This window comes from Nomascus leucogenys, chromosome 13, assembly GCF_006542625.1.
Source record: "Nomascus leucogenys isolate Asia chromosome 13, Asia_NLE_v1, whole genome shotgun sequence".
In the NCBI taxonomy this organism is placed as follows: domain Eukaryota; kingdom Metazoa; phylum Chordata; class Mammalia; order Primates; family Hylobatidae; genus Nomascus; species Nomascus leucogenys.
This window is the reverse complement of record NC_044393.1, coordinates 29,576,965-29,600,563: the sequence shown is the minus strand read 5'-3', so window position 1 is coordinate 29,600,563 and position 23,599 is coordinate 29,576,965. Positions and strand designations below refer to the sequence as shown.

Below are 23,599 nucleotides of genomic sequence, written 5' to 3'. Positions count from 1 at the left end.
GTTATTGTTATTAGCTTATAACAACAGGAGGACATAGAAAGTTGTGGGCCCAGTGCAGTGACTTACACTTATAATCCTAACACTTTAGGAGGCTGAGGCAGGTGAATCGCTTCAGTTCAGGAGTTTACGACCAGCCTGACCAACATGGTGAAACCCTGTTTATACTAAAAATACAAAAAAATTAGCTGGGCGTGGTGGTGCATGCCTGTAATCCCAGCTGCTCAGGAGGCTGAGGCAGGAGAGTCACTTGAACCCAGGAGGCGGAGGTTGCAGTGAGCCGAGATCGCGCCATTGCACTCCAGCGTAGGTGACAGAGCGAGACTCCATCTCAAAAAAAAAATTAGCCATGCATGGTGGTGCTTGCCTATAGTCCCAGCAACTCTTGAGGCTGACGTGGGAGGATCACTTGAGCTTGGGAGTTTGAGGCTTCAGTGAGCCGAGATCACGCTATTGCACTCCAGCCTGGGTGACAGAGCAAGACTCTGTCTCAAAAAAAAAGAAGAAAGCAAGTTGTGAATTTCTGTCTTTACCAAAGCTTGGCAGCCTGGAGTTAAGGAGTCCTCTGCCTCTATTGAAGCCTAAGACTGGTCAGTGAATGGTTAGTATGAAGTACTTTAGAAGAGGGGATGTTGCCCTTACAAGGCATATTAAACTTAACCTGTCAGATTGCGTTCCCAGACATGGATGGTTTTATTTCTAGAGTTTCCCAGCTTTATTTCTAGAGTTGTATGTCTTATGTTAGAGAAGGAGAAAAAAACTCATGCACTAAAATGATATATCCAAAGGATATGTATTTATCCTCTTAATTTTATTGCAGGCCAGGCATGGTGGCTCACACCTGTCATCTCAGTGCTTTGGGAGGCCGAAGTGGGAACATTACTTGAGCCTGGGAGTTGGAGATCAGCCTGGGCAACATAGCGAAAACCTGTCTCTATAAAAAAAGACAAAAAATAATCTGGGTGTGGTGGAACACCTCCTAATCCCAGTTCCTTGGGAGGCTGAGGTGGGAGGATCACCTGAGCCTGGGAAATCAAGGCTGCAAGTAGGCCAAGATTGTGCCACTATGCTTCAGCCTGGGCAACAGAGTGAGACCCTGTCTCAAAAAAAAAAAAAAAAAAAAAAGAGTTGCAGAAAAACTATGACCTGCTTCATGGTTATGGTCAGAAATAAAACTGTTTTACTCCTTCTCTAGGGCAGGTGTAGAAAAAAATGCCTCTTGCTTATAGAAACCTGAATTGTGAGCTGTGTTTCCTTTATCAGAAAAGGCTTTCCTGCAAGCTGGTCCTTGCCTTCTGTATTCATCATTTTCTTTATCATCCAGATCTTTCTCATTTTTACTTTAGCCAGCAACACTTTGCTAAAATATTGTGTTAAAGATCCAGCTTAGCCAGGTTATTAGAGTTTTGTTCTGCTATTTTACAGTCTGCTTATTTTTAGGTTTCACATTCCTCATGTTGAAGTAGTGCCCCTTCCTACAGGGGTTTATGATTATCCTACTCAGACTGAGCACTGCTTTATGACTCCCTGCCTTTGGGGCATATACCAGTGACAGCACTGGTACTATATCAGATGAAGCGACCCACCCGACATACCTTCGGGATTGACCCAGGTTGATAGAATACCGTCTTACAGCTTGCACCCTTTCAGACTTTTATATGCTGGGACTAGACATTACGACCTCATAAGCTGACAATGAATAATTTGTTTTTTAGAGATGGGGGTCTCCCTATGTTGCCCAGGCTGGAGTGCAATGGCTGTTCTCCAGCATTATAATTGCACACTACAGCTTTGAACTCCTGGCCTCAAGCAATGCCTCAGCCTCCTGAGTAGCTGGAATTACAGTTGTGTGCCACCATGCCTAGCTAGGCAGTGAAGAATTTTCAACACATGAACATACTATAGAGGATAAAGAACAAAGAATACTTTTGGTTCACCAGTATTATTTAATAGGGCTTTGTATAGGTGCTTCGCCAATCAAGTATGACGATATTCTCTCATTTTCCTAGTCACCGTGAAAGAATACATAGAATGACAAGAAGTGTCTGTTTTTTACTGTTTTATTCATCAAGTCAGGAAGTGTTCTAATGTGCATTTGGATTTGATGTTCAGTAATTTCAGTATTGTTTATCATGTGATTTTTCAACAAAGTAAGAAATCAGTTCTACAGCCACAGCACTTCCTCTCATTAAGTAGATGAGCCTTCAGTTCACAAATGTGTCAAGGCTGATCTCAGCAGCATATACTTAGAATATGTATGGGAAAAATGTTTACTATTAATTTTCTCTTGCCTCATGTTATCTTCTGAAAGGAAAATCTCAGCCTGAAATCTGAACTTTGCTGACAGATAAAAGATGAACGGCCATTACACTGGCTCATGCCTGTAATCCCAGTACTTTGGGAGGCCAAGGCTTGTGTCCAGGGGTTTGAGACCAGGCTGGGACAACATTGTGAAACCCCATCTTTACAAAAAAAACAAAAATTAGTCGGGTGTGGCACGCGTATAGTTCCAGCTACTTGGGTGGCTGAAGTGGGAGGGTTGCTTGAGCCTGGGAGGTCAAGGCTGTAGTGAGCTGTGATTGTATCACTGCACTCCAGCCTGGGCAACAGAGTGATACTCTTTCAAAAAAACAGAAGGAAGAAAAAAGTTGAGTGTGTGCTCAGCTGTATACTTAGGGTATTATGTTTAGGTTATAAAAATTATTTGGATATATATTTTTAAACAAGAAAGAGAATTCTGGCCGGGTACGGTGGCTCATGCCTGTAATTCCAGCACTTTGGGAGGCCGAGGCAGGTGAATCACCTGAGGTCGGGAGTTCGTGATCAGCCTGGCCAACATGGTGAAATGCTGTCTCTACAAAAAATACAAAAATTAGCTGAGAGTGATGGTGGGCGTCTGTAGTACCAGCTATTTGGGAGGCTGAGGCAGGAGAATTGCTTAAACCTGAGAGGTCAAGGCTGCAGTGAGCTGAGATTGCGCCACTGCGCTCCAGTCCAGCCTAGGTGACAGAGCAAGGCTCCGTCTCAAAAAAAAAAAGAAGAAGAAGAAGAAGAAGAACAAAGAGAGAATTCTGGATTCTGCAAATTTTTAAAATTTAATGTGACTGCCAAGACATGAACTTATCTTGCTGTCATGTTAACAAGAGCAAGCTGTAACACTGTGGGTGATTATGTTTTTCTTTAGAGACAGCCTTTGAATTGGTGATAAGCTTATGCGCTGAAGATGCCTTGACCAGCAAAACCTATGTGTCATGAGAGGCAGGGTCCCACTTTTCTGTATATTATGCACATTGGAATTCTATTTACATGTTAAGCTCAGCTGACATAGAAAGTAGCTTTAAATGTCAGAAGCAGGTTTGTGATACTCACTAGTTACATCCATTGTAACCTCTGTTATCACTGCTACTTGAAATAATGGAATTATGTTGGAAATAAAATTAAATATTACTACCAAATACGAACTTGACAAGACTATAATTTGGCCTAAAACTGATCCAAATGATCTCAAGTGTTATTTGAAAAATAGTTACCAATTTTTCTTTTTTCTTTTCCTGTTTTTTTTTTTTTTTTTTGAGATGGAGTTTTGTTCTTGTCGCCCAGGCTGGAGTGCAATGGCATGATCTTGGCTCACTACAACCTCTGCCTCCCGAGTTCAAGCGATCCTCCTGCCTCAGTCTCCCTAGTAGCTGGGATTACAGATGCCCACCACCATGCCCAGCTAATTTTTGTGTTTTTAGTAGAGACGGGGTTTCGACCTGTTGGCCAGGCTGGTCTCAAACTCGTGACCTCAGGCCATCTGCGTGCCTTAGCCTCCCAAAGTGCTGGGATTACAGGCGTGAGCCACAGCGCAGGACCATTAGTTAACCAATTTTTCAAACCACAGGAAATAAAAATTAGCCATGTCAACATGGATTAAGCTTAATTTTTTTGTTTAAAATGCTGATTTTTAGAAACTAAGCTTTTTAAAAAGTTTGAATTCATTCTATGATCTTTAATACATCAGTTATTCATTTTGAGACATGTTGAACAAATAAATTAGGATACAGGAAGAGTCCCATCTTTTGAAGAATTCATTGGTAATGGGACAGAGAAGTCAGTAGTTCTAAAACAGCAGAACTGTTAAAATTTCAACTCTATTTAATTTGTTTATTAAAAGAGAAAATGATATCCACATTTTGTTTTTTGTTTGTTTTGAGACAGAGTCTTGCTCTGTCGCCAGGCTGTAATCCATCTCGGCACACTGCAACCTCTGCGTCCCGGGTTCAAGCAAGTCTCCTGCCTCAGCCTCTCGAGTTGCTGGGACTACAGGTGCACACCGCCATGCCTGGCTAATTTTTTTTTTTTTTTTTTTGTATTTTAGTAGAGACGGGGTTTCACCATGTTGCCCAGGTTGGTCTTGAACTCCTGAGCTCAGGCAATCCTCCCGCCTCAGCCTCCCAAAGTGCTAGGATTACAGGCATGAGCCACTGCGCCCAGCCAATATCCACATCTTCTAAACCTTAATGGGGAGATTTCAGGAAAGCAGGTAAAATTTTGTAGACTGGGAACAAGAAAACAAGGAGAATCCTAAAGCAAGAGGCAGTTGGGGAACAAGCAGCAGCTTTAGATGCAGTAATTAGAGAACTGAGTTCTGCTTCCTATCCCTTGTATAGAAAGTTACTGTAGATATTTAGGATTTTGGAACTGGGTATATTAAGGAACGAGATATGTTAAGTATATTAAGAAAAGAAATAAGAATTTTTTAGTTGAATAATGCCTAGCACATACCTTACATTATATTCCTTATTTTGTAAATATATGTATGTATATATACACACTCCCAAATTACATTATATTCCTTATTTTATATATATTTTTATATATTATGTGTGTGTGTGTGTGTGTGTGTATGTGTGTGTGTGTTTTTTTTTGTTTTTTTTTTTTTTTTTTTTTTTTTTGAGACAAGGCCTCTCTTTGTCACCCAGGCTGGAGTGCAGTGGCATGATCTCAGCTCACTGCAGTCTTGACCTCCCAGGTTCAGGCAACCCTCCTGCCTTAGCCCTGGAAGTTGCTTCTCTGTCCCATTACCAATTAATTCTTCAAAAGATGGGACTCTTCCAGTATCCTAATTTTTTTGTTTGTTCAACATGTGTCAAAATGAATAACTGATGTATTAAAGATCACAGAATGGATTCAAACTTTTTAAAAAGCTTAGTTTCTAAAAATCAAGTTGTGCAAGTTATGGGGCTAAGGCAGGAGGATCGCCTGAACCTGGGAGGTCAAGGCTGTAGTGAGCTGAGATCACGCCACTGCACTCCAGCCAGGGTGACAAAGTGAGACCTTGTCTCCAAAATATATATGTATGTGTGTGTGTGTGTGTGTGTATTTATGTATACAAATGTATATTTAATATATATTAAATATATATATTAGTGGGCTGCCAGCACGGCCCACTAATTTTTTTGTATTTTTTTTTAGAGATGAGGTTTCACCATGTGGCCCAGGCTGGTCTCAAACTCCTGAGCTCAAGCAATCTACCTGCCTTGGCCTCCCAAAGTGCTGGGATTACAGGCCTGAGCCATCCCGCCTGCCACCTTATTATATTTTAATGAATGAAATGATGTGGTATGGGAAAAAAAAATCCCTAAATGGAGACCTGAGTTTCCATCTCATCTCTGCTACTTAATTCTGAGGTTTCAGGTAGACTATTTAACCTATCTGAGTTTTCTTATCTTAAGGATAAAGATGAATTCACCTACCCTATGGGACTATTAAGAATAAAATGAAGGTCCTGTGTAAAAAACTAAATAACTGTTCATTATTCTTGCTGCTGTTGGTTGGATTGAGTAGAAAGGTCCTATGGTTAGGACATTATAAAGTACGTCTACTTAGCTTCTAAGATGTAATATTTCTATAACTTCAGTAAGGATGTGCATTTAGTAGTCAAAGAATAAATTAAACCTTTTAAAGCTGTGATTTAAAAACTATAAAATAAACAATGAAATGAGAAACGGGCAAATTCAGATAATTTTATTTTACCTTGAGCAAGAAGACTATGCCAATGCTAATGCTTTGCTTTCCCCCGCCCCCACCCTTCCCAAAGAGAAGAGAACAGACAGCAATGGCAGAGTATATTTCGTCAACCACAACACACGAATTACACAATGGGAAGACCCCAGAAGTCAAGGGTAAGAATAGTTACTTGTGTATATTTAATCTCTTAAAGATTATACCTTATTTCTAACAACTGAAGAAGATCAAAGTTCATATTCTTTTGCCAAAGACCTAAAACATTAATCACCTACATGCTTTGGAAAGAGAAAATTATACTATTATTTTCATTTAATGGGAAGTTTGAAGATTTCTTCAAAGTACAGGAAAAAACTTTGGCTGGGCATGGTGGCTCATACCCATTATCCCAGCACTTTGGGAGGCCAAGGAGGGAGGATTGTTTGAGGTCAGGAAGACCTGCGTAATGCAGTGAGACCCTGTCTCTACAAAAAAAATCCCCAAAAGTTGGGTGTGTTGGCATGTATACCTGTAGTCCCAGCTACTCGGGAGACTGAGGTGGGAGGATCACCTGAGCCCAGGAAATCGAGACTGCAGTGAACTGTGATTGTGCCAGTACACTCCAACCTGGAGGACAGGTTGAGGCCTGTTTCAAAAAAAAAAAAAAAAAAAACAATAGAAAAGCAAAAAAAATTATCTGGCACATGAGAATATACTTACTAACATATATATGTATTATTTTTAATTACTAAGAACAGATTAGTGATTCTAAATCAGGGTTTCTGGTTTCTTCACCTGAGATCACTGGTTAAGAATCCAGGGTATGTGGCTTCAAGGAGGAAGAAAATACATATTCAGTTTCATTACTCTTTACTGGAAATTTAGTATCTTCTTCCATTATGAATGTAGGCTACTACCATGTAGGATTAAGAATGCCTAGGACTTTGCCATCAGTAGAAGTCAAAGGGTGTTAAAAAAATATTCTGTTGTTGTTGCAGATATCTCTAAATACTTGTTTACACACATAATTACAAGGACTTGCTAATTTATTAATAAAGAGATATATATATATATTATCACAAAGGTCTCCCTTTGTTGCCCAGGCTGTTCTCAAACTCCTGTCTTTAAGCGATCCTCCTGCCTTAGCCTCCTGAGTAGCTGGGATTACAGAAATAATGTTTTGACAATTATGTATATGTAATGGTTTATCTTTGTAACATTTTATAACAGTACACATTTTAGTTTGCTAGGGCGCCTTAACAAAGTACCACAGAGGAGATTGCTTAAACCACAGAAATGTATGTCTCAGGGTTCTGGAGGCTAGAAGCTTGAGATGGCGATGTCAGCAGGGCCATGCTCACTCAGAAGATACTAGGAAGAGATCTGTTCCAAGTCTTTCTCCTGGCTTCTTGTAGCTCCTTGGCTTGTGGCAGCATGAATCCAGTCTTCACATGGCATTCTTCCTGTCTGTATGTCTATCTGTACCCAGATTTCCTATTTATAAGGACATCAGTCCTATAGGATTAGTGGCCCACAGTACTTCAGTATGACCTCATCTTAATACATCTGCAGTAACTCTGTTTCCAAATAAGTTCACATTCTGAGTTATTGAGGGCCAGGATATAAACATGCATTTGGAGGGAGGACACAGTTAAACCCATAACAGTCTGTAATACTATGCATTTATCAGACTGCCAGAGGGTTCCATTCTGCAAGGAATTTGGCAGACTGTACAGTCGGAGGGCACAGTCCTCCACAAAACTGCTGCCCTCACTTGAGACATCAGCTACAATATTGGGGGTCCACAGGATGACTCCAGACCAACTGCCTACAAATTTGGGGGCCCCCACCACCACTCTTAGGTATAAGTTACTAGAAGTACTGAGAACTCACTGAAACCTCTTACAGTCACATTTATTATAGAGAAAGGATGCAAAATAAAATCAGCAGAAGGAAGAGGTGCACAGGGCAGAGTCTGGGAGGCTCTGAACATCCAGCATTGTGGTGGGACAGTACACATTGAGGTTGAGTATCACCAACCAGCGAAGTCTCTGGTATCTAGGGTTTTTGTTGGGGCTTGATCACATACTGCCCTCTTGGCTGACCTTTTGTCTCCAGTCCTTACTGGAGATTTGAGCTAATGCCCTTTAGTCTGTAGTTCCTCCAGAGGTTGGAACTGATGTGCCATGTCCCACAGCCTCCATTATAAATCACATTATTGACTGTCCAGTGATCAAAGCCTCCAGGCAAACAAAGATAGTCCCAATACGTAGTGCATTCCAAGGGCCTAAACATCACTGCCAAGTTGCTAAGGGCAAAGGCCAGACCTCTCTTTTGGTATAATTATAATTTTGAAAACAGATATTCCATGGCTCAAAAGTTTTAAAAACTTTTGTTTGAAGGTATGGTTTAGGTTGCACTGAGCTGAGATCACACCACTGCATTCCAGCTTGGGCGACAGAGTGTGACTCTGCCTCAAAAAACTAAAAATAAAAATAAATAAAAGAAGATATGCTTTCAACTTAAAATAGCTTTTTCTGCCTACCAACAAATGACCATTTTCTTCTTAAATGGAGTTACTGCATTTACTTAAATTTATTCAGTTTCCATAAAGGAAGAATGAAGAATATCACAGATAACATTTTCTTCCTCTTTAGAATTTTCTAAGAATAGAATTGAAGAAGTCACCTTTCTATAATTTGCTACCTTTTTTTTGTTTTCTCTTAGATGTTTAAAGTTTTATAGCTAAAGTTAGAATTCTGTTTTAACAACACAGATGACCTAGTTCTGTCTAATTTATTTTCAAGACAACAACTTGTTACTGAGGCTATCTTGCAAGTATAACAATTGAGAAACCTCTTTTTTACATTTTTGGTAGTCTGTTTTATCTGACATTTATATTCAGTTAAGTGAATACAGGTTTGTTGTTGTTGTTGTTGTTGTTGTTTGAGACAAGGTCTCAGTCTGTCACCCAGGCTGGAGTGTAGTGACATGATCATGGCTTGCTGCATCCTTGACCTCCTGGGCTCAAGCAATCCTCCTACCTCAGCCTCCCAAGTAGCTTGGACTACGGGCATGGGCCACCACACCCAGTTTTTTGTTTTGTTTTGTTTTGTTTTGTTTTTGGTAGAGACAGTGTCTCTATGTTGCCCAGGCTGGTGGGAAGTTGTTGCCAAACACACAAACTGAAATACTTGATTAAATGATGTCCTGGCAGTATGTAGGAAATACTTTAGGAAGACCTAAAGAGAACGATCAGTCTATAGTTGTAGTAGGAGTAATAACAATTACAACTTGAGGGCTCACTGCCACTTTTTACCTGTCTCATTTATTCCTCATCTGTCTCATAGACATTGTTGTCTCTATTTTATGGACAAAGAAACTGAAGTTTAATGAGATTAAGCAGCTTGTCTAAGGTCACAAGAGTTTTCAAGGTATAAAGATAGGTATTAAGGAGTTGGCATGGAATACTTCGTAAATAACATTTTAGGCCATGTGTAGTATCTCAACATCTGTAATCCCAGTGCTTTGAGAGGCCAAGGTAAGAAGATCACTTGTGGTCAGGAGTTCAAGACCAGCCTAGGGAACATAGTGAGACCAGTCTCTACATAAAATTTTATAATTTAACCGGGTGTGGTGATGTACAACTGTAGTCCTAGCTACTAGGGAGGCTGAGGTGGGAGAATTGCTTGAACCCAGGAGTTTGAGGCTGCAGTGAACTCTGATCATGCCACTGCACTCCACCCTGGGCAACAGAGTGAGATTCTTTCTCTTAAAAGAATCTTTTTTTGAGTTGCCTTAGTAGAAAAACAATAGATAATATGGGACAAAGGGAAAGGCTTCATTTGGAGGTGTGGCAGACCATATCTTATTTAAGGAAGTGCTGAGTGGCCTACACTGTGAAATCATGGGATTCATGAAAGGGAGTTAGAGGTTTGGGTGCAAAGGGAACATTGAGGCTAGAGTATAGAGGCTGAGTGAATGCCATATGAAGAACTTTAGATCTTAATCATTGGTAATGGTGGAACAGTGATAGTACTTTACAGAGATAACTAATTTAAATAAGATCTCTGTTTTAGGATGATACTCTGTTAGCAGTGTCAGTATAAGAGCAGGCCTAGAGTGAGATCAGATAAGGAAAACGAGTTAGTGGCTGTTCAAAAAATGCAGAAGATGGCTGGGCGCGGTGGCTCACGCCTGTAATCCCAGCACCTTGGAAGGCCGAGGTGGGAGGATCACAAGGTCAGGAGTTCAAGACCAGCCTGGCCAACATGGTGAAACCCTGTCTCTACTAAAAATACAAAAATTAGCTGGGCATGGGCGTGGTGGCAGGCACCTGTAGTCCCAGCTGAGGCTGAGGCAGGAGAATCGCTTGAACCTAGGAGGTGGAGGTTGCAGTGAGCCAAGATATCGTGTCCCTGCACTCCAGCCTGGGCGACAGAGTGAGACTCCATCTAAAAAAAAAAAAAAAAAAAAAAAAAGCAGAAGAGAAACAAAGCCAGAGAAAGGATGGTGTTGAGGATTGGAAATAGAGATGAACATGAAGACTTCTAAGGCAGAATGGTTAGAACTTGGTTAACAAGATATTTAGGATGAGTCATTAGCTAATGTCCGGGAACATAAGCCAAGTAGATGGCAGAAGACTTGAGTTGTGGTTGATGGACTTTGAGTTTAACCTGTTTGTAGGATGTCCACATAGAGATGTCTAGTATACAACTGAATTACTGAACTGAATGGTTTTCTAAAATATTTCTGCTGTTTATTGATATTTGTAGCTTCTGTACTTGGCAAATAAGCAACTCTTTAATATTTTTATGTTTTTTCCTGTGTTTTGTAGTCAATTAAATGAAAAGCCCTTACCTGAAGGTTGGGAAATGAGATTCACAGTGGATGGAATTCCGTATTTTGTGGACCACAATAGAAGAACTACCACCTATATAGATCCCCGCACAGGAAAATCTGCCCTGTAAGTTTTCTAAACATTGTAGATTAAGAGTAAAAAACTAGTCCTTCAGATTTTGATATAAAGATTTGTATTAGCAAGAAGTGGAAGTCTTAGTATTTCTTGAGTTAGCTTGACAATAGGTTTCTGTTCATTAAGTATTTTGCATTTCCATCTCCGTCTTGGATATTTTATCCTAGAGATTTTCATATTTGTTACCATTTGTTCACACAGCACTAAATGAAACTATTTAGAATTTATAGGTATTGTACTGCTTACCAATTATCTGATTTCCGATTTTCAGCTTCTTTCATTCCCGTAACTTTTTGACTTTAAAAAAGCTCTCATTACTTCTCCTCCACCCCATTTCTGAGAAAGTAACCTTTTGATTTGCTTATTTGCTTTATGACTTTTTTTGTGGGAAAATACATAACCTAAAGTTTCTTGTTTTATGTGTACAGTTCGGCATTAAGCACATTCATATTGTTGCATAATCATTACCACCATCCATCTCCAGAATGTTTTCATCATTCCACACTGAAACACTGTACCCTTTAAACAATAACTTTAACAGACCTGGTAACCAGCCTTCTACTTTCTTTCTCTATGAATTTGACTACTCGAAGTACCTCATATTATTGGAGTCATACAATATTTATGCTTATGTCTCTGGATTATTTCACTAAGGTCATGTCTTCAAGATTTATCCATATTGTAATATGTATCAACATTTTCATTCCTTTTTGAAGCTGAATAATATTCCAGTGTATGTATATATCACATTTTGTTTATTCACAGATATTTGCATTGTTTCTGTTTCTTGGGGGGTATTGTAAATAATGCTACTCTGAACATTGGTATATAATTATCTGCTTGAGTCCGGGCGCAGTGGCTCATGCCTGTAATCCCAGCGCTTTGGGAGGCCAAGGCGGTTGGATCACCTGATACCAGGAGTTAGAGACCAGCCTGGCCAACATGGCAAAACCCCATCTGTACTAAAAATACAAAAATTAGCTGGGCGTGATGGTGCACACCTGTAATCCCAGCTACTCGGGAGTCTGAGGCAGGAGAATTGCTTGAACCCAGGAGGCAGAGGTTGCAGTGAGTCAAGATCACACCACAGCACTCCAGCCTGGGTGACAGAGTGAGACTCCGTCTCAAAAAAATACCAAAAACTAAGTATCTGTTTGAGTTCCTACTTTGATGACTTCTGTATCTATACCCAAAAGTTAGGGTTAGGGTTAGGGTTAGGGTTAGGGTTAGGGTTAGGATGACTTTTGTATCTATTGCTGGATTAAATATTAATTCTGTATTTAATTTTTTGAAGAACCACCATACTGTTTTTCAGTGTCTGTGCCAGTTTACATTTCCACCCTAGTAAAGAGGAATTCCAATTTCTGTACATTCTCATCAACTCTTGTTTTTTTTTTTTCTTCATCATCATCTTTTTTTTAAATAGCCATCATTAATGTCGTATTTCATTGTGGTTTTTCTTTGTATTTTTCTAATGATTTGTGATGTTGAGTATCTTTTCATATGCTTCTTGACTATTTGTCTATCTTTTTTGGAGAAATGTCTCAAGTCCTTTGCCCATTTGTTGTTGTTTTTTTTTCTTTCGCAATTGAGTTTTAGGTGTTCTCTATATATTCTGGGTGTTAATCCCCTATCAAATACATGATTTGCAATTATTTTCTCCCATTCTGTGGTTTCCTTTTTACTGTAGATAGTGCCCTTTGATGTATAAAACATTTTAGATTTTGACGTCTGATTTGTCAATTTTTTCTTTTCTTTTTTTTCTTTTGAGACAGAGTCTCGCTCTGTCGCCCAGGCTGGAGTGCAGTGGCGCAATCTCGGCCCACTGCAAGCTCCACCTCCCGGGTTCAAGCAATTCTCCTGCCTCAGCCTCCCTAGTAGCTGGGACTACAGGTGCCTGCCACCACGCCCAGCTAATTTTTTTTTTTTTTTTTTTTTTGTATTTTGTTTAATAGAGATGGGGTTTCGCCACGTTAGCCAGGATGGTCTCGATATCCTGACCTCGTGATCCACCCACCTCAGTCTCCCAAAGTGCTGGGATTACAGGCGTGAGCCACCGTGCCTGGCCTATTTTTTCTTTTTTTTCGTTCTTTCTTTTTTTTTTTTTTTGAGACGGAGCTTCACTCTTTTTGCCCAGGCTGGAGTGCAATGATGCAATCTCGGGTCACCACAACCTCCGCCTCCTGGGTTCAAGCGATTCTCCTGCTTCAGCCCCCCAAGTAGCTGGGATTATAGGCATGCACCACCACGCCGAGCTAATTTTGTATTTTTAGTAGAAGACAGGGTTTCTCCTTGTTGGTCAGGCTGATCTCGAACTCCTGACCTCAGGAGATCCGCCCACCTAGGCCTCCTGAAGTGTTGGGATTACAGGTGTGAAGCTCCACACCTGGCCTGTCAATTTTTTCTTTGTCACCTGTACCTTTGGCATCATATCCAAGAAATCATCGCTAAATCCAGTGTCATAAAGCTTTGCCCTAAGTTCTTTTTGTGTGTGTGTGAGATAGGGTCTCACTCTGTCGCCCACACTGGAGTGCAGTGGCAAGATCTCAGCTCACTGCAACCTCTACCACCCGGGTTGAAGCGATTATTTTGCCTCAGCCTCCTGAGTAGCTGGGGTTTTAGCTACGCACCAACACGCCTGGCTAATTCTGGTATTTTGGTAGAGAGGGGGTTTCACCATGTTGGTCAGGCTGGTCTCAAACTCCTGACCTCGTGATCCGCACCCCCTCAGCCTCCCAAAGAGTAGGGATTACAGGCGTGAGCCACTGCGCCTGGCCTGAGAGTTCTTTAATTTTAGCTCTTACATTTAGATCTTTTATCCATTTTAAGTTAAATTTTGTATATGGTGTTGGGTAAGGGTCCAACTTCATCTTTTTGCATGTGAATGTCCAGTTTTCCCAAGCACCATTTGTTGAAAAGACTCTCCTTTCCCCATTGCATGATTGTGGCACCATTGTCAATAGCATTTTACCGTATATGCAAGGGATTATTTCTGGGCTGTTTATTCTATTGGTCTGAATGTCTGACTTGCCAGTACCACACTATAGCTTTGTAGCAAGTTTTCAAATCAGGAAGGTATGTGTCCTCCAACTTTGTTCTTTTTTCAGGCTTCTTTTGGCTATTCAGGGTCCTTTGAGATTCCATATGAATTTTAGGGTGGATTTTTTTATTTCTGAAAAAAAGAGGTCGTTTGGATTTTGATAGGGGATTTTATTGAATGTATAGAATCAGTAAAATCTATATTGATCGATACAGATTCGATATCTGTATCAATTTGGGGTAGTGTGGTCATCTTAACAATATTAAGTCTTCCAATCCATGAATGTGGATATCTTTGTGTTTTCTTCAATTTCAGCAGTGTTTTGTGGTTTTCAGTGTACAAGTCTTTTGCCTTCTTGGTTAATTCCTAAGTATTTTTTATTCTTTGTGATGCTATTGTAAATGGAATTGTTTTCTTAATTTTCTTTTTTTTTGAGACAGAGTCTCACTCTGTCGCCCAGGCTGGAGTGCAGTGGCGCGATCTCGGCTCACTGCAATCTCTCGCTCCCGGGTTCACGCCATTCTCCTGCCTCAGCCTCTCCGAGTAGCTGGGACTACAGGCGCCCGCCACCACGCCCGGCTAATTTTTTTGTGTTTTTAGTAGAGACGGGGTTTCACCGTGGTCTCGATCTCCTGACCTCGTGATCCGCCCACCTCGGCCTCCCAAAGTGCTGGGATTACAAGCGTGAGCCACCACGCCCAGCCTAATTTTCTTTTTATATTGCTTATTCTTAGTATATAGAAATGGAACTAATTATTTTATGTTGACTTTGTATGCTGCTACTTTCCTGAATTCACTTATTCTGGCAGGGTTTTTTGTTGTGGAATATTTAGTGTTTTCTTCATAAAAGATCATAGCTTCTGAAAACAGGTAAGTTTTCTTCTTCCCAATTTGGATATCTTTTATTTATTTATTTATTTTTTTCTTGCTTAATTCCTCTGGCTAGAGCTTCTGGATACTATGTTGACTACAAGTGGCGAAAATAGGCATTCTTATATTGTTCCTCATCTTAAAGAAAAAACTTCTAACCGTTGAATGTGATGTTTGCTGTTAGATTTTTATGTGTGCCTTTTATTATATTGAGGTATTTTCCCTCTATTCCTAGTGTTTCCTATCCCTGTTGTGGAGTGTTTTATCATGAAAGTGTATTGAATTTTGTAAAATCCTTTTTTGGTATCATTTGAGATGATCATGTGATTTTTTTTTTCCCCCCTCATTCTGTTAATGTGGTATATTATGTTGATTTTTCATAGGTTGAGCCATTTTTGCATTCCAGGAATAAATCCTACTTAGTCAAAAGGATTAAAGTATGCTTTTAATATGCTGCTGAGATTTTTTTGCTGATATTTTATTTAGTGTTCATAAGGGATGTTGGTCTGTAGTTTTCTTATAGTGTGGCTTTCTTAGAGCAAAGGTGGTTCCCTATTACTTTCTAATTTTATACTTCTACACATTAACAACTTTTATGTTTAAAGCAGAAACTGGGAAATCAGGCCAATTTGGTATTAATGAAATTACAGAGGTAATTTAGATATGGGAATAAATTACTGATAATATTATTCTATCATTTAGTTACAATAAGTTTGGGTGCATATAATAGAAAACACTAAAATAATAGTGGTTTATGTAAGATAGAAGTGTATTTGTCCCCATCATTTAAAAATAGTCCAGCAGGACTTACACCACACCATTACCATTGCTCAAAAAAGAAGTTACAAGAAAAATCAGGAAATACTTTATTTTGAATAATAATTAAAACACCACATATCACGATTTGTGGGATTTAACTAAAGTAGTCTTCAGAGAGAAACTTTTTGTTTTAAAACAGTAGATGAGAATATAGGAAAGATAAAATCAGTGATCTCTGCTTTTACATTCAGATGATAGAAAAAGGAAAGTTATTAAACCTAAAGTAAGTACAAGAAAGGAAATAAATAAAAGCAGAACTCAGTGAAGTGGAAGAGAAACAATGGAGCACCCAAAGCTAGAAGATAAATTTTTGGTAAACAATAATATTAACAATCCTTAGTAATTAAACCTATAGAGAAAAAAAGAGGGACATCACTGTATATTTTATAGACATTAAAAGGATAATAAAGGGTATATTTATGCCAATAACTTTAACATTTTAGATCAAATGGACAAATTCTTTAAAAGATATGTCACCAAAATGGACACAAGAACAGATAGTAAGTCTAAATATCCCTATAGCTGATAAATCAAATGCATAATTAAATAATTTTTAAGGGCAGGTCCAGTTGCTCACGCCAGTAATCTCAGCACTTTGGGAGGCCAAGGTGGGCAGATCACTTGAGCTCAAGAGTTCAAGACCAGCCTAGGCAACATGGTGAAACCCCATGTCTACAAAAAATACAAAATATTAGCTGAGTGTGGTGGTGCATGCCTGTAGTCCCAGTTACTTGGGAGGGTGAGGTGGGAAGATTGCTTGAGCCCAGGAAGCTGTGGTGAACTGAGATCGCGCCACTGTACTTGAGCCTGGATGATGGAGTGTGACCCTGTCTCAAAAAAAAAAGAAAAGATTTCTCATGAAGAAAATTCTGGCCTAGATAGTGTCACTGGTAAAGTTCATCAAACTTATAAGTTATAAATTAATCAATCCTATTCAAATTCATTCATAAAATACAAGTAATGGAAACGTTTTCTTTTTCTTTTTCTTTTTCTTTTGAGACGGAGTTTCACTCTTGTTGCCCAGGCTGGAGTGCAATAGCCCAATCTCAGCTCACCGCAACCTTGGCCTCCCTGGTTCAAGCGATTCTCCTGCCTCAGTCTCCCCAGTAGCTGGGATTACAGGTGTGTGCCACCATGCCTGGCTAATTTTGTATTTTTAGTAGAGACGAGGTTTCAGGCCACTGCATTCCACCCTGGGTGACAGAGTGAGACTCCATGTAAAAAAAAAAAAAAAAAATAGGTTAAAGGAGAAAAATCATATGATAATTTCAGGAAAAGCTTTTGACAAAATACAATGCAAATTTATGATAAACTCTCAGCTACCTTGGAAACTTTTTTTTTTTTTTTTGAGATGGAGTCTCATTCTGTTGCCTAGGCGGGAGTGCAGTGGTGCAATCTCGGCTCACTGCAAGCTCCGCCTCCCGGGTTCATGCCATTCTCCTGCCTCAGCCTCCTGAGTAGCTGGGACTACAGACGCCCGCCACCACACCTGGCTAATTTTTTGTATTTTTAGTAGAGACGGGGTTTCACTGTGTTAGCCAGGATGGTCTCAATCTCCTGACCTTGTGATCCACCCGCCTCGGCCTCCCCAAGTGCTGGGATTACAGGCGTGAGCCACTGCGCTCTGCCGGAAACATTTTTACCAGGAAAAAAAAATTTAACAGAAGCTTACAGCCAACATCACAATTAATGATGAAATACCCCAGAACATCAAGAATAAGACAAGGATATCTGTTGTCATTACTTCATTCAACATTGTGTCAGTATTCCTACCCAGTGCAGTGAGATGAGAAAAAGAAATACAGGCTGGGCACGGTGGCTCATGCCTGTAATCCCAGCACTTTGGGAGGCCGAGGCAGGCAGATTAATTGAGGCCAGGAGTTCAAGACCAGCCTGGCCAACATGGCTAAACCCCGTCTCTACTAAAAATACAAAAATTAGTCGGTCATGGTGGTGGGCACCTGTAATCCCAGCTACTCAGGAGGCGGAGGCAGGAGAATCGCTTGAACCTCTGGGTCAGAGATTACAGTGAGCAGAGATCGCGCCACTGCACTCCAGCCTGGGAGACAGAGCGAGACTCCATCTCAAAAAAAAAAAAAAAAAAGAAAAGAAATACAAGATGTATAAATTGGAAAGGAAGAAGTAAAACTGTCTCTTTTCCCCTCACAAAAATAACATATGTATACAGAAAATCATAAAGAATCTAGAAAAAATTACTAGAACTAGTAAGTGAATTTAACAGCGTAACAGAATATAAAGTCAATGTACAAAATCAGTTGTATTTCTACACTGATAGACATTGAATTTTTAAGAGGGAGATAATCCAGTGGTATTAAGTCCAAGGCTAACTGAGAAACCCCATGGTGTCATTAGTGATCTAAATTTCTTCTGTCTTTTCTACCATCCTAGAGTATGGTCTCATTCTTCAAGGTGACCTCATGGTCTGTGACAGCTACTGAAACTTAAGCTATCAGGGTCACACTCCAGGCTGGAATTTGGAGGAAGGGCAAATTATAAACACACACACACACACACACACACACACACACACACACACACACACTTTTTAGCTATTTTAGCTCTCTTTTAGAAAATCCTTTTTTTTTTTTTTTTGAGACCGAGTCTAGCTTTGTCACCCTCGCTGGAGTGCAGTGGTGCGATCTCAGCTAACTGCAGTCTTGACCTCTCAGGTTCAAGTGATTCTCCTGCCTCAGCCTCCCAAGTAGATGGGATTAGAGGCACCTGCCACCACACCCGGCTACTTTTTATAAATTTTAGCAGAGACAGTTTCAACATGTTGGTCAGGCTGGTCTCAAACCCCTGACCTATACCCGCCTCAGCCTCCCAAAGTGCTGGGATTTACAGGTCTGAGCCACTGCACCTGGCCAAAAAGATCCTTCTTGAAAGTTTCATATGCCACTTTCACTTAGAGACTTAAGTGACATGGCCATATAGAGAAATGTAGTCTTTATTATATGTAGCATTCTACTCAGTTAAATAGCAAGGGTTTTACTTAAGGGTAAAGGAGGGAATCGATGTTGGGATAGACAGCATTCTCAGATAGAAACCCCTTTACCTAGCCCTCTTAGATTTGGCAGCATAGAAAAGAAAATCCCACAACAGTAGTTTCAACAAAATCAAAGTTTTTTGTTTGTTTTTTCTCTTACTTAAAAGTATTCCTGGGGAATATCTCTCAAAAAGCAAAGAATGGTTGTGTTAGGAATATGCTATATTTTTGTATTTGGTTAGTAAGTGCTGAGAGACGGTGGGATGTTTTGCTATCCTTCAGCAGTATCTTTTACGAGCAGCTATATATGTCCTGTTAACCCTTGTTCTTCCTCAGAGACAATGGACCTCAGATAGCCTATGTTCGGGACTTCAAAGCAAAGGTTCAGTATTTCCGGTTCTGGTGTCAGGTTAGTGCTGGAACTGTATCTCTGTACTCCCTTTCCTTTGTTGTGTCGCTTATATTACACAATGATTGTGAAAATACTTAACTCACAGAAAAACAGGTAAAATGGGAAGCATTAGAATCTCTTTCATCTATTTTTAGAGCAAATAAATAGATTTATCAATTAGATCATTTGTGACTTTGGTTATTCAGAAAATTAAACCTCATGTAATCCCAGCACTTGGGGAAGCTGAGGTGGGCAGATCACTTGAGCTCAGGAGTTCAGGACCAGTCTGGGCAACATATTGAGGCCTTATCTCTGTAAATAAAAAAAAAATATATATATATATATATATATATATATTTTTTTTTTTTAAAGAAGAAAATTAAACTTGAAACCATCTGAATAAGCAAACATTGTCACTTTTTCCTCAGTACCCATTACTTTCAGATTGCAGAAATCTTCAAATATAAGTTAAGGCATTTTCTGATATAATTGTAACCAGCTACTTTATTTTTATGTGTTATTTTTTCTGAGACAGGATCTCACTCTGTCACCCAGGCTGGAGTGCAGTGGTGCCATCATGGCTTACTGCAGCCTTGACCTCCTGGGCTCAAGTGATCCTCTTGCCTCAGCCTTCTCGCTAGCTGACACTACAGATGCACTCCACCACACCTGGCTAATTTTTAGTAGAGACAGGGTCCCCTTATGTTGCCCAGGCTGGTTTTGAACTCCTGGATTCAAATGATCCTTCTGCCTCATCTTCCCCAAGTGCTGGGATTACAGGCGTGAGCCAGCATGCCTGGACACCAGCCGTTTTTATATCTATCATTTGATATAAATAACTTTGATAGATATATACACGTACATACATACATGAACATGTCCATACATAGATGTTATATTCAGTGTTGTTTTTTTTTTCAGATGTGATCAACTATTTCTTACGTATAGATATTTACTGGAATTAATGATTTTTTATGGGTTCTAAATCAAATGAATGCCCTAGTCAAAGTTACTATGATGAATATTTTTACAGTTGAAACTCTTGTAATTAACTGGACCCATGGAAGCAAGAAGAATCTGGATTAACTGTTGGAAAATAAGATTAAGTAAAGATTTATTTGACACATTATTAAGTAAGCAGTGTGCATACGAGATCAATCTTGCGGTTCTTTTGTTTTCATATATTAATCTATAGTTAGCATGAATACTCACAGATGCATTGGTGAACATTATTGAATATAAATTTATATTCATAGTCTACTTGTTTCTGTAAGCAAAGATGAAAGTAAATAAAACTTTACCCTTTTGATTTTTTGATAGGCTGTTTTAATGATGAGAGTTGACTTAAGTCATTTTTCTATTTCAGCAACTGGCCATGCCACAGCACATAAAGATTACAGTGACAAGAAAAACATTGTTTGAGGATTCCTTTCAACAGGTACCGTTTCATTCTCTCAATAATTTTTCCCCTGGCTGCTAGCTTAGGACCCGCTTTTGGTGTTGTCAGTTTAATGTGAACATTTTGGAACTTCTTGAGTTGAAGCCCTTGAATTTTTCAAGTGTGATCTCATTGCCAGCCACCCTAGGGCTTAAGGGTTGTGTGTGTGTGTGTGTGTGTGTTTCAGGTTTCCGTTTCTAAACTGGTATGATTTGAAATAAATGCATAGGTAAGATAATAGGTTTTTGGTAGCCAAAGGTAGGGCTTAAGCATTTGTGTGTGTGTGTGTGTGTGTGTGTGTGTGTGTGTGTGTGTGTGTGTGTTTCAGGTTTCCGTTTCTAAACTGGTATGATTTGAAATAAATGCATAGGTAAGATATAGGTTTTTGGTAGCCAAAGGTCTGGAAATACCCATATGAACATTATCAGATTGTAGAAAGGAGAGGGGAAGACTTGTTTTTACACTTCAGTATTACTTGGATTTTTACAATAAGCATATGTTACTCTTAACAAGAAAAAAAGTGGTCATTGGTGACAGTATCTAAAAAAAGATATATATGAGTTTTCTTTTTTTTATCTTTTTTTAAATTTTTTTATTATTATACTTTAGGTTTTAGGGTACATGTGCACAATGTGCAGGTTTGTTACATATGTATCCATGTGCCTTGTTGTTTTGCTGCACCCATTAACTCCTCATTTACCATTAGGTATATCTCCTAATGCTGTCCCTCCCCCCTCCCCCTACCCGACAACAGTCCCCGGAGTGTGATGTTCCCCTTCCTGTGTCCATGAATTCTCATTGTTCAATTCCCACCTATGAGTGAGAACATGTGGTGTTTGGTTTTTTGTCCTTGCGATAGTTTACTGAGAATGATGTTTTCCGGTTTCATCCATGTCCCTACAAAGGACATGAACTCATCATTTTTTATGGCTGCATAGTATTCCATGGTGTATATGTGCCACATTTTCTTAATCCAGTCTATCAGAGTTTTCAGAAGTAGCAGATTTTTTCACTTGTCTTCAGAATTTGAGTTAATTTACTTGCTGGGCACGGTGGCTCATGCCTGTAATCCCAGCATTTTGGGAGGCTGAGGCGGGTGGATCACCTGAGGTCAGGAGTTTGAGACCAGCCTGGCCAAGATGGTGAAACCTTGTCTCTATTAAAATATAAAAATTAGCTGGGCCTGGTGGTCGGTGCCTGTAATCCTGTAAAGCTACTCAGGAGAGTCACCTGAACCTGGGAGGCGGAGGTTGCAGTGACCCGAGATCGTGCCATTGCATTCCAGCCTGGGCAATAAGAGCGAAACTCCATCTCAATTAAAAAAAAAAAAAAAAAGAACTTGAGTTAATCTACTATTTGCCTTTATCTTGCAGACATTACTAATAACCTACTGCAACTAAATGTTAAAATGATTGTGTTATGTAGAAGATTAAAATAACTAGTGAAAAAATGTCTTAAAATGAAAACATCTGGTTAGTCCTTGTTTTATAGCCAGATGTGAAAGTGATTATTTTCAAGCACCAGTGGTATTGTAGCAACTACAAGTGGTATTGTAGCTTCAAGAAGTATGGAATTGAATGCAAAGGGAAAAGAGGTTGAGACAGTTGGTGGTAGCTGGCTACTTGCTTTCAGAATCAGTTTTGTTCATTTCCTGATGGAACGTCAGTTATTGACATTAAAGGAAAAAGCCAGTTGGCATCCTGCTATGTAGGAGCAGAAAACTTTTTAGTGGGAACTGGAGCTTTACTGAGGTCATTTAGAGAATTATGAGTCATCCCCTTGATCTGATGTAAGTGTCACAGGCCATTCCCCACCCTAGTCCTTGCCCATTTCTAATTTTATGTTCATAACCACCCTTTTATCACTCTGTTGGACAAGTTTCTTGAAGCAACTTGCTTACCTCTTACCAGTCCTGGAAAGATGCAAAACATGATTAAACTGTTCCTTTATCTTTTGACTTTGAAGACTAAAGTCTTTTGCAAAATAACAGACTAGATGGTTCTAAAACAGTTTTTAAAACTGTCACCCTAGATTTGACATCCATCAAATAACTGGTTAATAAAAATGTAAGAGAACAATTCGATTGCTTAAAGGTAACAAAACTAATTGCAAAATTAGCATCAGATTTTCTTTGGATAGCTGTTGGATAAAATTGCTCTGGGATAGTGTTTCTTCTGTTAACACAGCACAACTGGTTATGGGGGAAGGTACAGGAGAACAGTTTTTTTTCTTCATATTAGACATTTGTTAAAAGGAATTTTTTTTAACTTTTATGAATTTATTTATAGTAAAGATAAGGATACAAATGTCTTCCACACATATGTGGTAATCTGTGGTGCTCGCCACTCCCTCCCTCCTGGGACTGACACACTGCAGCCCACGCTGCTCACCCTGCAGCCTCATCCTTGCATGAGAGAATGGCGCCACCTGTGGCTGTGCGATGTGTCAGCCTGCTCATTCCCTTCTCCAGCTCAGGACAGAAACACAATTCATTCATAAGGTTTCCATTCTGTTATAGGCAGAGATTTATAAATCAGCATTATTTTTCAAAGAGTACAAAGTTAAACCATTCTGCTTAGAAAAGAATAAACACATCCAATCGTTTTTCCTCTAGTTTAGTCAAAACAGAGATCAAACTTCTTTGATAGCGTTATGTCTACGTTCAGACTTAGACTTAAGAATCAAAATTTTGAAATATGTATAAGGTTAATAACTATCTTTGAAGTTAAGCAGTTTACTGAGCAATTAAATATTTTTGTCCATACACATTCAGATTTAACTACTGCTACAAATTGTCATAATTTCTCCAGTTTCAGTCTGAACATAATAGCTTATAGTAATAAGACACAGGTTCTAGTACAGATTTTCTAATTAGTGGTATGGCCCTAAACAAGCCAGGTTAGATCTCTGCCTGCACCTACATCAAACAGGAATAATAATATATTTCCTTAACCTATCTTCTAGGTAAACAGATGAGATTATATGAAAACATTTTACTAAAGTCGCTAAACAAACATAAGAAAAAAATAAGGTTTTTCTATCACATTAACTATTTTTTAATATTTGACTGAGAT

General features: G+C 39.3%; 1 protein-coding gene across 4 annotated transcripts in view; it reads left to right on the top strand.

The window, feature by feature from the left end:
- Positions 1 to 23,599, top strand: part of ITCH (itchy E3 ubiquitin protein ligase) — a 143,967-nt gene that overhangs the window by 84,149 nt on the left and 36,219 nt on the right. For 3 of the 4 annotated variants that reach the window (XM_003273541.4, XM_030825515.1, XM_030825516.1), the window contains 4 exons: positions 6,080 to 6,164; positions 10,823 to 10,951; positions 19,033 to 19,105; positions 20,454 to 20,525. In XM_003273541.4, coding sequence (XP_003273589.1) covers positions 6,080 to 6,164; positions 10,823 to 10,951; positions 19,033 to 19,105; positions 20,454 to 20,525 — 359 coding nt within the window. The remainder of the gene's footprint in view (positions 1 to 6,079; positions 6,165 to 10,822; positions 10,952 to 19,032; positions 19,106 to 20,453; positions 20,526 to 23,599) is intronic. The other variant, XM_004090124.3, reaches the window with a different exon arrangement.